The 13,740-nt window shown below is 34.4% G+C and overlaps 1 protein-coding gene across 7 annotated transcripts in view; it reads left to right on the top strand.

Moving 5' to 3' along the window:
• The window catches only part of STK3 (serine/threonine kinase 3), a 378,723-nt gene that overhangs the window by 279,971 nt on the left and 85,012 nt on the right, over positions 1-13,740 (top strand). For all 7 annotated transcript variants that reach the window (XM_077846732.1, XM_077846731.1, XM_077846729.1 and 4 more), the window contains one exon: positions 12,512-12,704. In XM_077846732.1, coding sequence (XP_077702858.1) covers positions 12,512-12,704 — 193 coding nt within the window. The remainder of the gene's footprint in view (positions 1-12,511; positions 12,705-13,740) is intronic.

The following is a 13,740-nucleotide window of genomic DNA, read 5'->3' as shown; positions in this document are numbered from 1 at the left end:
ACCTATACATTCTGCCACATTCATTGCAGTATAATTTATAATAGTCAAGATATAGAAGTCACCTAAGTGTCTACCAATGGATGAATGAATGGATAGTGTTATATATACAATGGAATACTATTCATCCATAAAAATGTGAAATCTTGCCATTTGTGACAGCGTGGATGGACCTTTTGCTAAGCTAAATGTCAGAAAAAATTTGATCTCTCTTATGTATGGAATCTAATAAATAAAAACAAAAACAGAAAAACCAAAAAGCAAGCTCATAGATAAAGAGGACTGCTTAGTTGCTGCAAGAGGCTGAGGCTGGGGAATAGGTGAGTGAGAGAAATGGAAGAATTTTTTTAATAGAAATTGAATAAAAATGTTTAAAAAGCAAGCAAGAAAGAAACCAACTATCCTCAGCTCTGCTGAGTACCCAAGGCCTACCGTTGTTGCACTTGAACACAGCAGGATACAAACTACCTTACCAAAAGTATGACACTACAGACTCACAGTCAGTTGGCCTAAATTCCAAGTTGCTTCATTTAGAAAACTAAATTGAGTCGGCATTTAAGATTAAAGAATTTTGTTTTCAATTCCAAATTCTGATTTTTTACTGTTGTTATATAGAGAAAGCAAATGATTTTTTATTTTGGTTTTACATCGTATGACCTTGTTGTACTTGCTTATTAGTTCCAGGAGTTTTTTTGTAGATTCTTTGAAATTTTCTGCATAGTCATGTCAACTAGAAATAAAGGTAGTTTTGGGCAGCCCCGGTGGCACAGCAGTTTAGCGCCGCCTGCAGCCCAGGGCGTGATCCTGGAGACCCTGGATTGAGTTCCACATTGGGCTCTCTATGTGATGCCCGCTTCTTCCTCTGTCTGTGTCTCTGCCTCTCCCTCTCTCTGTCTCTATGAATAAATAAATAAAAAATCTTTAAAAAAATAAATAAAAAAATAAAGGTAGTTTTATTTCCTTTCCTGCAATCTTTATTATATATATATGTATATATATTTTTTATCTTACTGAAAACTAGATCTCAGTATTCCTTTAATATTTCTGTATCGTCACTAGGGTTCTCTTTCTCCCTGTTTCAGAGGATATATCTTTTTTTCATTCATAAATATTCATTTAGAAGAAAACTAAGATATAATATTTGCATACCAGGAGATTGCAGTCTGGTGCACGAGACACCAAGTGAACTGATGACTGATTACAATATGATATGACAAGTAGTGTGATAAAGATGTGCATTAAGAACAGAAATTGTTGCTTTATTGCCCCTTGATATTCTTTCTACCTCCCTTTAAAGATGTCTTCTCTACTTGCCTTTTCTGTCATTCATGTTCTCTCTTCTAGGGCCTCTTTCCTCAGCCTAAAAATATAGTTCTATCTTGACCATTAAAATAAAAAGGGAAAAATCAACAAACTATTTGCTAACAAACTTCACAATACAGTAGTCAGAACCCTTGCTTCTTCACTTAACCACATTTTCTGTCCACCCCTTACACGGTGGTGAAATTTTCTCTCAGTAGTACTCTCTCCAAGGCGACCCTCTGGGTAAGATGAGATTGCTTTAGCACTTGTTTAGTTTGAGGTGTCCCTAGCTCATCCACATCATTTTGTGTAGCAGGCAGTTGGATATACAGGTTTGAACTCTAAAGGAGAGCATAGGCGATTAGGAATCAACAGGCTTTTTGCAGTTGATAGTGAAACCATAAGCAAAAGTAGGATTGCTAAAAAGTGTTTAAAGAAAATTACAAGTTGCAACTTCTCCCTAGACTACTTACTTCACACTCATTTGCGCAATGAACTCCTTATCCTTCAGGAGTCATCTTGGACATTGATTCCTCTGGAAAGGGGGAATGTTTCATGATGCTCTTCTATGCTTCAGTTGAGGAAGTGCTCCTGTATATGGTTCCAGTATGGTATCTTCTCTTTACCTCTGAGAATATTTATTTGACTTTATCTACTTTCTACCTCTTTCTACTAAACTGTGCATTTCTCAAGGACAAAAAATATTTTAGCACACTGCCTGGCACACAGTATTTAATATATATTTAATTCTGAATCAACAGCTATATCTATAATATATACTTGTCTTTATAGTAAAACCTTTATAATAGATTTTACCCAACTTTTACTCCTTATTATGTAGCATAGTGCACATGATTATCATCAGCACAGACTGTATTCCTATTAAAATGAATTCATTTTAAAATGAATAAGGTACATAATACTGGTACTGAAGTATTTTCCTTATGCAATTCTTAAACCAAATGTGATAAATATTTGGTTAGGAGGTGTAGAGGGGATTGCTTGTTTATGTTTTGTTTTTTGTTTTTTTTGCTTCTCTGACACTCCTCTGCTCCAGAGTATCATTTGTATCAGTAATGTAAATTACACATCAAAATTACTGTTATTTTAGTGTGCCTCAGTCGTCTTCTGAATTAAATGCTTTGGAGGGTGACTTCTCAAAGTCATTTCATAATTTTATCATTTCTAAGTTTATACAGTAATATTTCTTCTTTTAAATGTATATTAAAGTTTCTATTTGCTGTTAAACAGTATCATAATAGAACAGAAAAAGCATAAAGGACAAGGAAAAGAAAAATTTCATTTCAAAGACAAATTAGCCCTTATATTTGTTCTACAAACATAAGATATATAATCATAAATCTTTTAATGTAAAACTGTTTAGAATGCAGTGATAAATTAATATGAATGTTATTTCCTATTGTATGCTTCTGTCAGTTTTGTGGAATTGACAATTGTGGTTGATATTTTGAAATATATCAGCTTAAAATAAGTAGCCATTCTTTCTTAAAAGTACTGGTAGTATGTTAGTAAATATAATAACCTGTTTTATAAACCTGGATTATCTGTAAAAATCTAATGGAATTTGTTTGAGTGTTTTGTCTTTGGTGCCCTCTTGTGGATTTTTTATAAACTGCTTGTAACAACAGCGATTTTTAAAGATGTTATTTTTTATTTTTAAATATTTGATTTTTATAATCTTTATGCTTTGTTAATCTTTTGACATGCTTTTGGCTGTAAGAGAAAAAAAATCATGGCTAAAGTTGCTTTTACTTTTTAACTTACTCTCTTGTATATTAGTATTGTGCACAGGGGATGTAAGATAATCTTTTGTTTGGAAACTTTTAATATAATGCCAAGAACTTGTGCAGTCTTGCTTTGTGGAGCCTCTGAAGTCCTGCCCACACACCTTCTCACTATTTAGGTTTGTACTGATGAACAAGTCTTTTATGACTTTTGGAGATCTTAAATGCTTTGATGTAACTTTAAACCATGCCTTCGTGAACATGCAAAAAAATAGGATCCATGAAGGCAGAAGTTTTCTGTTTGTTAAAGACAGGTATGTCAAAGACAGCAGCTGTAGAAGCCCTTATGCTGCTCTTGTAGTGAAGTAGAAGGACCACCTACTTATAGCAGTGGGAAGAAAGTTCACTCTTTGTACACGTTTCAGATACTATAAATCTTGGTAGCTTTTAATTGGTAAATACCAATTTCTTACTTTTTTCAGCCTGTCAGACATTGAAGCGGTGCTTAAGGGCAGCTGTTTGAAGGAGAATATTTTTTGATGCTTTCTCAGTATTTCTTAGCTCAGTTGGGTTGAATGTGGTATTAATGAGACCAGAGTTAACCAGCTGATTCTGCTGTGGGCCATTTTGCTGGTAACACAGAAACAATAGACACTACAGGGTTTATTGATAAAGAGGCAGTGAGGTAAGTAAGGAAGGCAGTGTTTGGAAGTGGAAATTTGAAGGTAATGCTCGGTGTGTCACACCAGTATTTTCACCTTGCTATATAGCACAGAAGTATTTTTAGTTCATTTGTACATTGGGCTCTTCCAGGATGTGAGAAATACAAGCAAATGTACCCTTTGATTTTTGCCTTTACTAATTCAAGTAATAACTCAGATTTATTTATTGACACATGTTAGCATTTTAGCAGAATCCACAACTTCGAATTTAGTTATGAACAGGGAGAAAAGTGAAAGATTCCTGCCATACTCTCCCCCAATTGTATGTCCATTCCCTTGAAGTTGTACAGTACATGCCTTGTTGATTTCTTATTTGACCCTTTCACCACAAATTGATCATAAGACTTCAGTGCCTTCATCATGTGATGAAGTAGCAAATTCCATTAGGTTTTTTAGTTACAAATAACTGGCATTGTCTATTTTCTGTCTTCATCTATTCAAGTGAGAATCTTTCACACTATTTTCTTTAGCTTCAGTTTCATCTCTTTAAGTTTAGAGTATTGGAGTTATTTTGATACTTAACTGTCCAGAAGGTTTCTGTAATATATTGATTCTTCTTTCAAGATTTCTTTCAGATTTGACTTGTGGTTTCTGTTTCTATAGACCTTTTCAGTACTGTGAGGCTGTGATTACCTCGAATCTGGATTTCAGTAATAACCTGATTCCAAGCTCTCTTTCTCCAGTTTTCTCCTAGTCATCCTTTAGTTTCCAAGGTTCCTGTCACTTCTCTGCCAAGCAGTTCATGCAGGTTCTTAGTGTATAGAGTACTCTATAAACTGTAGGTCACTTTTTAATGCAGTCAAACTGACTTAATGCCTTCCCTTATAGCCAGAATATTTCTACTTTTGTACTTGTTTTTCTCCAATCTAGAATGCCACTGTATACTCCTAATTTTTATCCTAGAAATTTTTGTCTTAGAAAGATGCAACTTTCTAAGGGGGTTAACTTAATTTTAAGGAAGATGTGTTAATTCTGTTTGTTGTTCCTACCCATTCTCAGTACCTTGTTTATTATTTATCTTTTGGATTGTGAATTCAACTCTTGCTTGATTTTATTTCTGAGAATGGTGTGAGTTCTGGGTTGAAGATTGAGTTTGAGTCCCTACCCAGGGTAGATTTTTGTTTCCATCAGGCACCCCAGGTACTTCATAGTAGGAATGCATTAGGCTAATTTTAATTTCTCTGCATGAGGTTCCCCAGACCTTGTGGGTAATGCAAGTACATTTTTTCTTGTTTACACTTTCACTGAGGTTGTAGACCCTCAAAATCCCCAACTTTATGCAGGGGTTTCAGTTCCACTTTGGAGAGAACTCAAAGACTTGTCACTTGTCCCCCTTTATCCACTAAAATGGATACCCCATCCCTACCCCACCTCCATCATCTTAAGCCTCTAGGGCAGCCCTTAATGTCAGATTTAGCTTATTCTCACTGTTTCCCAGCTTCCTTTGGTGCCCTTGCAGATTTCCTTTAATATCTTGAAAGCTCAGTTATGCATTTAGAGTATGTTTGTTACATTGTTTGCTGTTTCAGTGTCATCCTGATTAGCACTTCTAAAAGGTTTGAAAGATGTCCACACCACTATAATATTGCAATTTCTTGTATAATTGGTTCACTTGTATATCTTACACATTCATTTTTTCCCTTAAAAATAGTTTTGGGGAAAAAAACATAAATATTTTATGGTATAGCAGGATGTATTCTCAGTGGAATTGTCTAGTTGAATCAAAACTGTTAAGATCACTGCTATATGCTGTTAATGTGCTGTTGTATAATTGTAATAAATAGTAATAAAGATGTAATTAATATTTCAAGAAGAGAAATAATTAGAATATTCCTAATTAGAAGGACATCTATTTAAGGGTAGTCTGTTTCATTAATGTTACAAATAGCAAATGCTTTCTTTTTTTTTTTTGCAAATGCTTTCTTAAAGTGTTTGTGTAAGTATCTTTAAAATCAAAGAGTAGATGAATATTTACAAAATCCTTTTAAAGTAATAAATATTACATGTGTGAAGATACCTAATGCAAAGTCTGATTATTTCTCAGACTGTTACAGCATAAATCTGTCTTAGCAATGGAGTAGGATTTCCTAATAATGTTTTCAAATATTTGTATTCCATGTGGATTTTATGATTCATAACCTGGATTATCATCAGTACTCTGTTTTGCATTCCTGGCACATGATGACCACTGATTGAAATGCTATTGTATTCCTTACTGGAATTGGCTCCTTTCTACAGTGGAGAAGCATCTGTTCCACAGACCCTTTTTCTATAAAGTATCAACATATTTTTCTTCTGCTTTTCTTTTGTGAGGAATTACAGAGTATATATCAATGAAGTATAACTTTGGAAAAACATTTTAAATAACTTCTATTGAAAATGCTATAAATACCAAATGAAATTTTAGTACTCTAAAACATCAAGAATAATTTGAGTTAATCATTTTTAAAAGTAAAAAGTGTTAAAAAAAAAAAAAAGAGTAAAAAGTGTTACTGAAAGGTTTTTACCACCATCACCAAGTGTTCAAGTCTTCAAATTTCATATAAACCAGTTCTCATTCCATTTGTACTTTATTAATTACTGTTGGATTGCCACCCTTTGATTAGTGAATTGAGTCTTCTGGTTTTTTTGCATTCCTATTTTTTTACTGCCAGTTTGTAAATTAGATTAGCATTCTTTAGCAAAGTGACTATATAAGTGAAAATAATATGCTGTAAAAGCAGTGCCTTCCAAACTTGGTTCCTGTTTTTATAATTTTATAGATTGTCTGAGCCAGTTGTGTTAATCCAGAGGCGCAACTCTCATTATCCCCTTGTCGATTCACCTCTAATATGGCATATAGGAGGACTAAAAGTATTATTTCATACCAACCAAATGGAATGTTTCTTAAGTTTGTCATAGCACTGAATCTTACAAGGATAAGAGAGAAATGACTCACACGTATAAAAATAGATTTAGTGTTTTGGGAATTACACTGGTTGCAACCATGATAAAATAAGATATTAAACTAGCAGTCAATTTTTTAAAAGAACTGGTAGAAAATCAACTTTTTGCCTTCTTCAGTAGGGTCTACTAGAAAGAGTAAATTCAAGTTTCTGGGGGGTTTTTTTTGTTTTGTTTTTTTTAACTTTTGGACCAAGTACAAATCTGTTGGTTTGTGTGTATGTCAGTTTCTTTCTCTTAACAAAAACATGCTCTGGCTAACTTGTAATACAGATTCAGCTAGACTTGAGAAATGCTGTAAATAATTTTAAAGCCTTATAAAATTAGAATTTAGATCTTGGGCTTTAGAATCAGAATGACCTCATTAGAATCCTTACCCCTCTACTTATTGTATGACCTTAGACAAATTATTAAACTCATTTGTATTTCAGGTTCATCATTTGCACAATAGAGTTAATAATATCTTACATAATTGATAGGAGCATTACTGGAAATAGTCTACAGAAAGTGCTTAGTATAGTACTTCTACATAATTGATAACTGTTTTCGTGGTTATTAGAGAAATGATCAACTAAAAATTCTAGTTAATAGCATTATTTTCCCTCTCAAAGTTTCTTCAATAGCCATTCTATATTTTAAAACACGAAATTAGTTGAAATAAATTTCTACTCTAGAACTTATATAACACTGTCCTTAGTTCTATGCTTTGGCACTACTTCATAATAAGGGCTTTGACATTAGTTTAATAGATACATGTAATAAGAACAAGCTTTGTACTCAATACCAGGAATATAACTGTTAGGATTTAATTATTGCACTTACAGATTTTAGGATCTAATGGGAGATTTGGATAAGTCAAGTGTATAGACGACTATTACAGTACTGTGTAGTAAGCATATGAATGGCCTAAGTGTGAAGTGCTATGACAGTACAAAATATGACACTTAATTCAGTCTCAGAGTGTCTCAGCTGAGAAGAGATGTCTGAGTCTGGTTCTGTTAAAAAAAGAAGTAATATATCACTCAAATTTATGCACATATGTTACATATATAGTGTGTATCTTTTAAGACCTAATTTAAGGGCAGCCTTCTCTGTGAGGCTTTCTTCATTTGTTATAGGCAGAGTTAGAGGCTCTACTCTTGGTACTCCCATTGTACTTTGCCAACACTTTTCTCATAGTGCTTAGCAAATTGCCTTGGAATTTATTGTTCACATCAGTCAGTTTCTCTTAGACACTAACTCCTTAAAAAAAACAAAATGGAGCAAAACTGTTTCGTATTTATCTTTGTATCTCCAATGCCTGTTCTACTTCTTGACATACTGTAAATTTATAATAAGTGCTTATTGAATGATTAATAAGTGAAAATATAAATAGAGCCATTCATTAAATAAATTTTTAATAAGTACCTATTAATGTGCCAATTGTATGAAGCATTGGGAATTCATCAGTAAAAAAAGAAGCTTCTGCCTTCAAACCTACATTCTAGTGGTAGAGAAAAGGCTTTGAAGCATACAGAAGGATAAAAGATTGATGGAGATTTTAATGTTAACTTGGTGGCAAAAAAAGTCTCACTAAGGTTGTGACATCCAAGCAGGGACTTGAGTTTAGTAAAGGATAAAGCTCTCCTGTGGAAGAGAGTTACAGCTTGAGAGATCAGCCAATTTAAAAGCTGCAGGAGCAACATGCTTAGAATGCTAGAAGAAACAGCCAAGGAGGCCAGCATAGCTGGGACTTGGTGAGTGAGAAGGAATATGATAGGAGATAGGCTTGGCAGATATTACTGAGTCAAATGACATTTGGCCGAGAAAGATTTTGGATTTTATTCTAAGTGTGATAGGAGGCCAAATTCAGGGTTTCAAGCAGGAGAATAACATAATGTGATTGATTTATCTTTTGAAAAGACCAATCTGTTATTTGGGAGGCTGACGTGAGCAAAAGTAGAAACTGTGAAAACTGTGCAGAAGCTGTTTTTTAAATAGTTTTTAACAATTTACATATATGTATATAGTTTACATATATAGTGTATAATTTTTTAACAATTTTAATAGCTGTTTTTAATATTATAAATAAGAGAAGATGGTGAGTTTCACTAGGATGGACCAAATAATTTGTAGAAGACTCTTTGGGAACAGCAGCTGGTTATTAGACATACGTTATTAAAATTGTAAAACTGTACATATATTTTAAGCATTCAAGTAGATCAAAAAAAATTTTTTAAGGTTTTATTTATTTATTCATGAGAGACACAGAAAGAGGCAGAGGGAGAAGCAGGCTCCCTGCAGGGAACCCGATGTGGGACTCGATCCCGGGACTCCGGCATCACGACCTGAGCCAAAGGCAGATGCTCAACCACTGAGCCACCCAGGTGTCCCTAGATCAAAAATATTTTTTTAATTTATTTGAGAGAAAGGCAGAGACATAGAGGGAGAAGCAGGTTTCCTGCGGGGAGCCCAATACAGGACCTGATCCCAAGACCCCAGGATCACACCCTAAGCTGAAGGCAGACACTCAACCACTGAGCCACCCAGGTGTCCCCAAGTAGATCAGAATTTAAATGGAAATATGGTACTTGCATTTAATAGAGCAGGGACTAAGAAATAATAGGAACTGCTTTCTTATATCTTTGCATTTAGACATTTGTCCTTGGGGTTCCCCGAGTAAGTCTCTTACTTTCTATAAGCCTCATTTTTTTCAGATATATAAAATGAGAGGTTGAATTATTACAGGTTATGATTTTATAGTTCTGTGAAAAAGTAAATATATAATGAATGCTTACTGTATATGGAATACCAGATGAAACACTAAAGTAGATTCAGAGGTACTGTAAGGCATTCTCATCTATAAGATACTTACATTTATAAAAGATTTTACAGAACAGGTATTCACAGTATGAGATCATAAATTTAAATGCAGAAGTGTATGATGCAAATTATAAGTTCTATAGAAGTTTGGAAAAGGGGATAATCAATAGACTGAATTAGCCATGAAGGTAATAGATACTTGATCTGGGACTATATAACTTTTAGTTAAAATAGATAGGGAGGAAAGAGCATTCTGGGTACAGAAGACATGAACAAAGAGGAAATCATAATGACATGGCATGGCATGGGTTTATAGCAGCTGGAGATTCAGTGAAGGTCAGCGTAACTAAATTAGAAGATATGTGAACAATGGGAAAATAGGATTAGCCAGCTAAAATAAGGTAACATAGAAGACATTTCAATCTAAGCAGAAATGTTTAGTTTTTACTTCAGGCAAGAGCTGTGGTCATTAGAGAGTAGGATATTATGATACAATAATATTCAAGAAAGTTTGGTGCGGTATATGGACTTTGAAGGAGTGTGAAACTACTTTGTTCCTAGTAATATGTAGGCATTTTGCATGTCTTTTCTCATATATAGGCATTTTGCATGTCTTTTCTCATAACTCCAATGAAAGGAGCTAAAGTCTAGAGAATTTAAATAGCTTGCCTAAAGGTCTTATGTCTGTTAAGTGATTTGAGCCAGGATTTGAACTAATATCTGTCTGATTCTAGAAAGTCAGGATGGGTGAGACTGTTTATCAGGGAACTTATATTTACCCAAGTATGAGGTAAGGAATTTACTCAGTAGCACTGGGATAGAAAAGAAGAGATGGAGCTGGGAGAGAGATTTCTGAAGAACTCGCTGACTGATTGAATATGGGGAATCAAAGAGAGAGTAAGCCTAAGAAGACCTGTTGACTTTTTTACTCTCAGGTAGCTAATGAAGATTACTGTGCTCTGTAGTGGTTGTTGGGGATGTGATGGCAGCAGACAGGAGAGACTAAAGAGGTGGATGTTGGTAATGACTGCATTAATACTGTGAATGTACTTAATGCCACAGAACTGTACATTGAAAAATTATTAAAATGGCAAATTTTATGTTATATATATTTATCATAATTTTAACAGAAAGACTCAGTTGCATTGTACAAACTCGTGTAAATGTTCTGGCTGTTAGAATAGTGCCAACATATTCTGTCATTAGTGTGCTGTCTTGTATTTGTTTTGTCACCATATTCTTTGCTTTGCATTTGTTGATAATTTACATATCTTAATCCTTATTTTAGTCTTTATATTTAAATTCAGTTAATTAACATGTAATGTATTATTGGTTTCAGAGGTAGAGGTCAGTGATCCATCAGTCTTTTTTTTTTCCATCAGTCTTATGTAACACCCAGTGCTCATTACATCACGTGTCTTCCTTAATGTCTATTACCCAGTTACCCCATTCTCCCACCCACCCCCCCTCCAGTAATCCTCAATTCATTTCCTATGATTAAGAGTCTCTTATGGTTTGTCTCCCTTTCTGATTTTGTCTTGTTTTATTTTTCCCTCCCTTCCCCTCTGATACTCTGTTTTTTTTTCTTAAATTCCACATGAGTGAGATCATATGATAATTGTCTCTCTGATTGAATTATTTTGCTTAGTATAATACCATCTAGTTTCATCCACGTTGTTGCAAATGGCAAGATTTCTTTTTTGACAGCTAAGTAGTATTCTATTATATATATAATAATTATACACACACACACACACCCCACCATCTTCTTTATCCATTCATTTGTCAGTGGACATCTGGGCTCTTTCCATAGTTTGGCTATTGTGGATATTGCTGCTATAAACATTGGGGTGCAAGTACTCATTTGGATCACTGCATTTTTATTTTTAGGGTAAATACCTAGTAGATTGATTCCTGGGTCATAGGATAGCTCCATTTTCAACTTTTTAAGGAACATCCATACTGTTTTCCAGAGTGGCTGCACCAACTTGCATTCCCACCAAGAGGGAACGCTTGTACATTCCCCTATCTCCATATCCTTTCCAACATCTGTCATTTCCTGACTTGTTAATTTTAGACATTCTGACTAGTGTAAGGTGGTATCTCATTGGGGTTTTGATTTGTATTTCTCTGATGCCAAGTGATGTAGAGCATTTTTTCATGTGTCTTTTGGCCATTTGTATGTCTTCTTTGGAGAAATGTCTGTTTATGTCTTCTGCCCATTTCTTGATTGTTAATCCTTATTTTAAAAAACAACTAGCAACCTTCCATTTCATCAAACAATTTCTATTGCTTGAACTTTAATTATCTAGAACTTTAGGTTATTTGGGATAACTTTGGCTCTTATGATAACACTTATGTGTGTGTCTTTATATTAATGTTAGTAGTTATAATAATATTTTTCATTATTAAAAGTAAAATGTTCTTAAATTATTATAAAATATTTATATAAATATTAGGAGGAGTATGGGCAAAAGGGTGAAAGGGAGTTAGAGCTATAGGTTTTCAGTTATGTAATAAATATTTCATGGAGGGTCACCTGGGTCGCTCTGTGGTTGAGCATCTGCCTTTGGCTTAGGTTGTGATCCCAGGATCCTGGGGTCAAGCCCTGCATTGGGCTCGCTGTGGGAAGCCTGCTTCTCCCTCTGCCTGTGTCCCTGCCTCTCTCTCCATGTGTCTCTCATGAATAAATAAATAAAATCTTTAAAAAATAATAAATAAATCAGTCAGTCAGTCATGAAGATGAAAGATGTAGGATAGAGAATATAGACAATGGTATTTATAATAGTATTATATGATGACAGATGGTAGCTACATTTGTGGTAAGCATAGCATAATATAGAGAAATGTTGGATCACTATTTCACTTGAAACTAATGTAACATTGTATGTCAACTGTACATCAGTAAAAAAAGGATAATATACTTGTCATGTTGTTAAGGATTAAGAAATCCAGCTGCCTTAGAAAAGTCTTCCTTCATTGCAGTATTTGTGCTTGCAGGATGAAGATGAGCTGGATTCCCACACCATGGTGAAGACTAGCTCAGAGAGTGTGGGCACGATGAAGGCCACGAGCACGATGAGTGAAGGAGCCCAGACCATGATTGAACATAATAGCACAATGTTAGAGTCTGACCTGGGGACCATGGTTATAAACAGTGAAGATGAAGAAGAAGAAGATGGAACTATGAAAAGTATGTGGTTTTTCCCTTTGAGTATTAATTTTCTATTTTAAAAGCACACTTCTATCAAAACCAGGATAGTTCTTATATTTTACAGCCAGTTGTGCAAAATTTTGTTTTTGGGCATGATTTAACAGTAAAAAAAAAAGTATGGGATAAATACATTTTTAAAAATGTAATACAGTACATCTTTAACTTAGGTTATGGAAGTTTTTTCTGTTAAAAGATGCTAGCCCATAACTTAACTTAATTTGGAAAGTATTTTAGAGATAAAAAGATAGCATTCCTAACATTTACTTTTCCAATAAGAAAGTGAACATGAAAATCTGTTTCAGTAAATACAACATAATATTATTTCATGTTGTCTAAATTATCATTTAAGCCACATTGGTAGGGGGTGCAAGCTAAGAGAAGAAATAGGGGATTGTTTTGGAAAAGAAGAAGCACTGGAAAGAAGGATCAAGAGACAGGGATACTCATGCAGAAAATTTGGTTCAGTGCATATTTACTACCGCCTGTCTTGTGTGTGGCGCAGTACCAGGTGTGCTGCAGGGGCTAGAATGATGATTAAGACATTCTCTCTCATTTGTTGCTTACAGAATAATGAAGATAGAGATACTTTCACAGACTAGCATTCCTTTTTGTGTATATATAGCTTTTAAGATTGCACTTAATAAGGTAGGGCATTGTGATTTCACAGTTCTAGGCAAAAGCAAATTAATTATCTCCTGACACCTACTGCCCTACTTCTTCCCACTCCTACCATGGTCAGTGTCAAAGTCTAAGCAGGAGGCTGTTTTCCACTACACAGAACTGCTTCTAAATGGCACAGAAGCAGTAATACATGATTTCTTGCATTATAAAGCCTAGAAAGTTATAAATATTCAGGGATTTGCTGCTATTATAAAATGGAAATAGGCAACAGTTTCCTCTGTGACATTTCTGTTTTCTTTTTGCTACTCCCCCACTCCATGAGGCTGCTTAGTAAGTCTCACATCATGACTTCAATCCATTTGTTCACTGCTCTTGCTTTCTTTACATTTCCTAG

The sequence above is a fragment of the Canis aureus genome, chromosome 14 (assembly GCF_053574225.1).
Source record: "Canis aureus isolate CA01 chromosome 14, VMU_Caureus_v.1.0, whole genome shotgun sequence".
Taxonomy (NCBI): Eukaryota; Metazoa; Chordata; class Mammalia; order Carnivora; family Canidae; genus Canis; species Canis aureus.
Note: the sequence above shows the minus strand (reverse complement) of the source record. Positions and strands in the feature narration are given on the sequence as shown.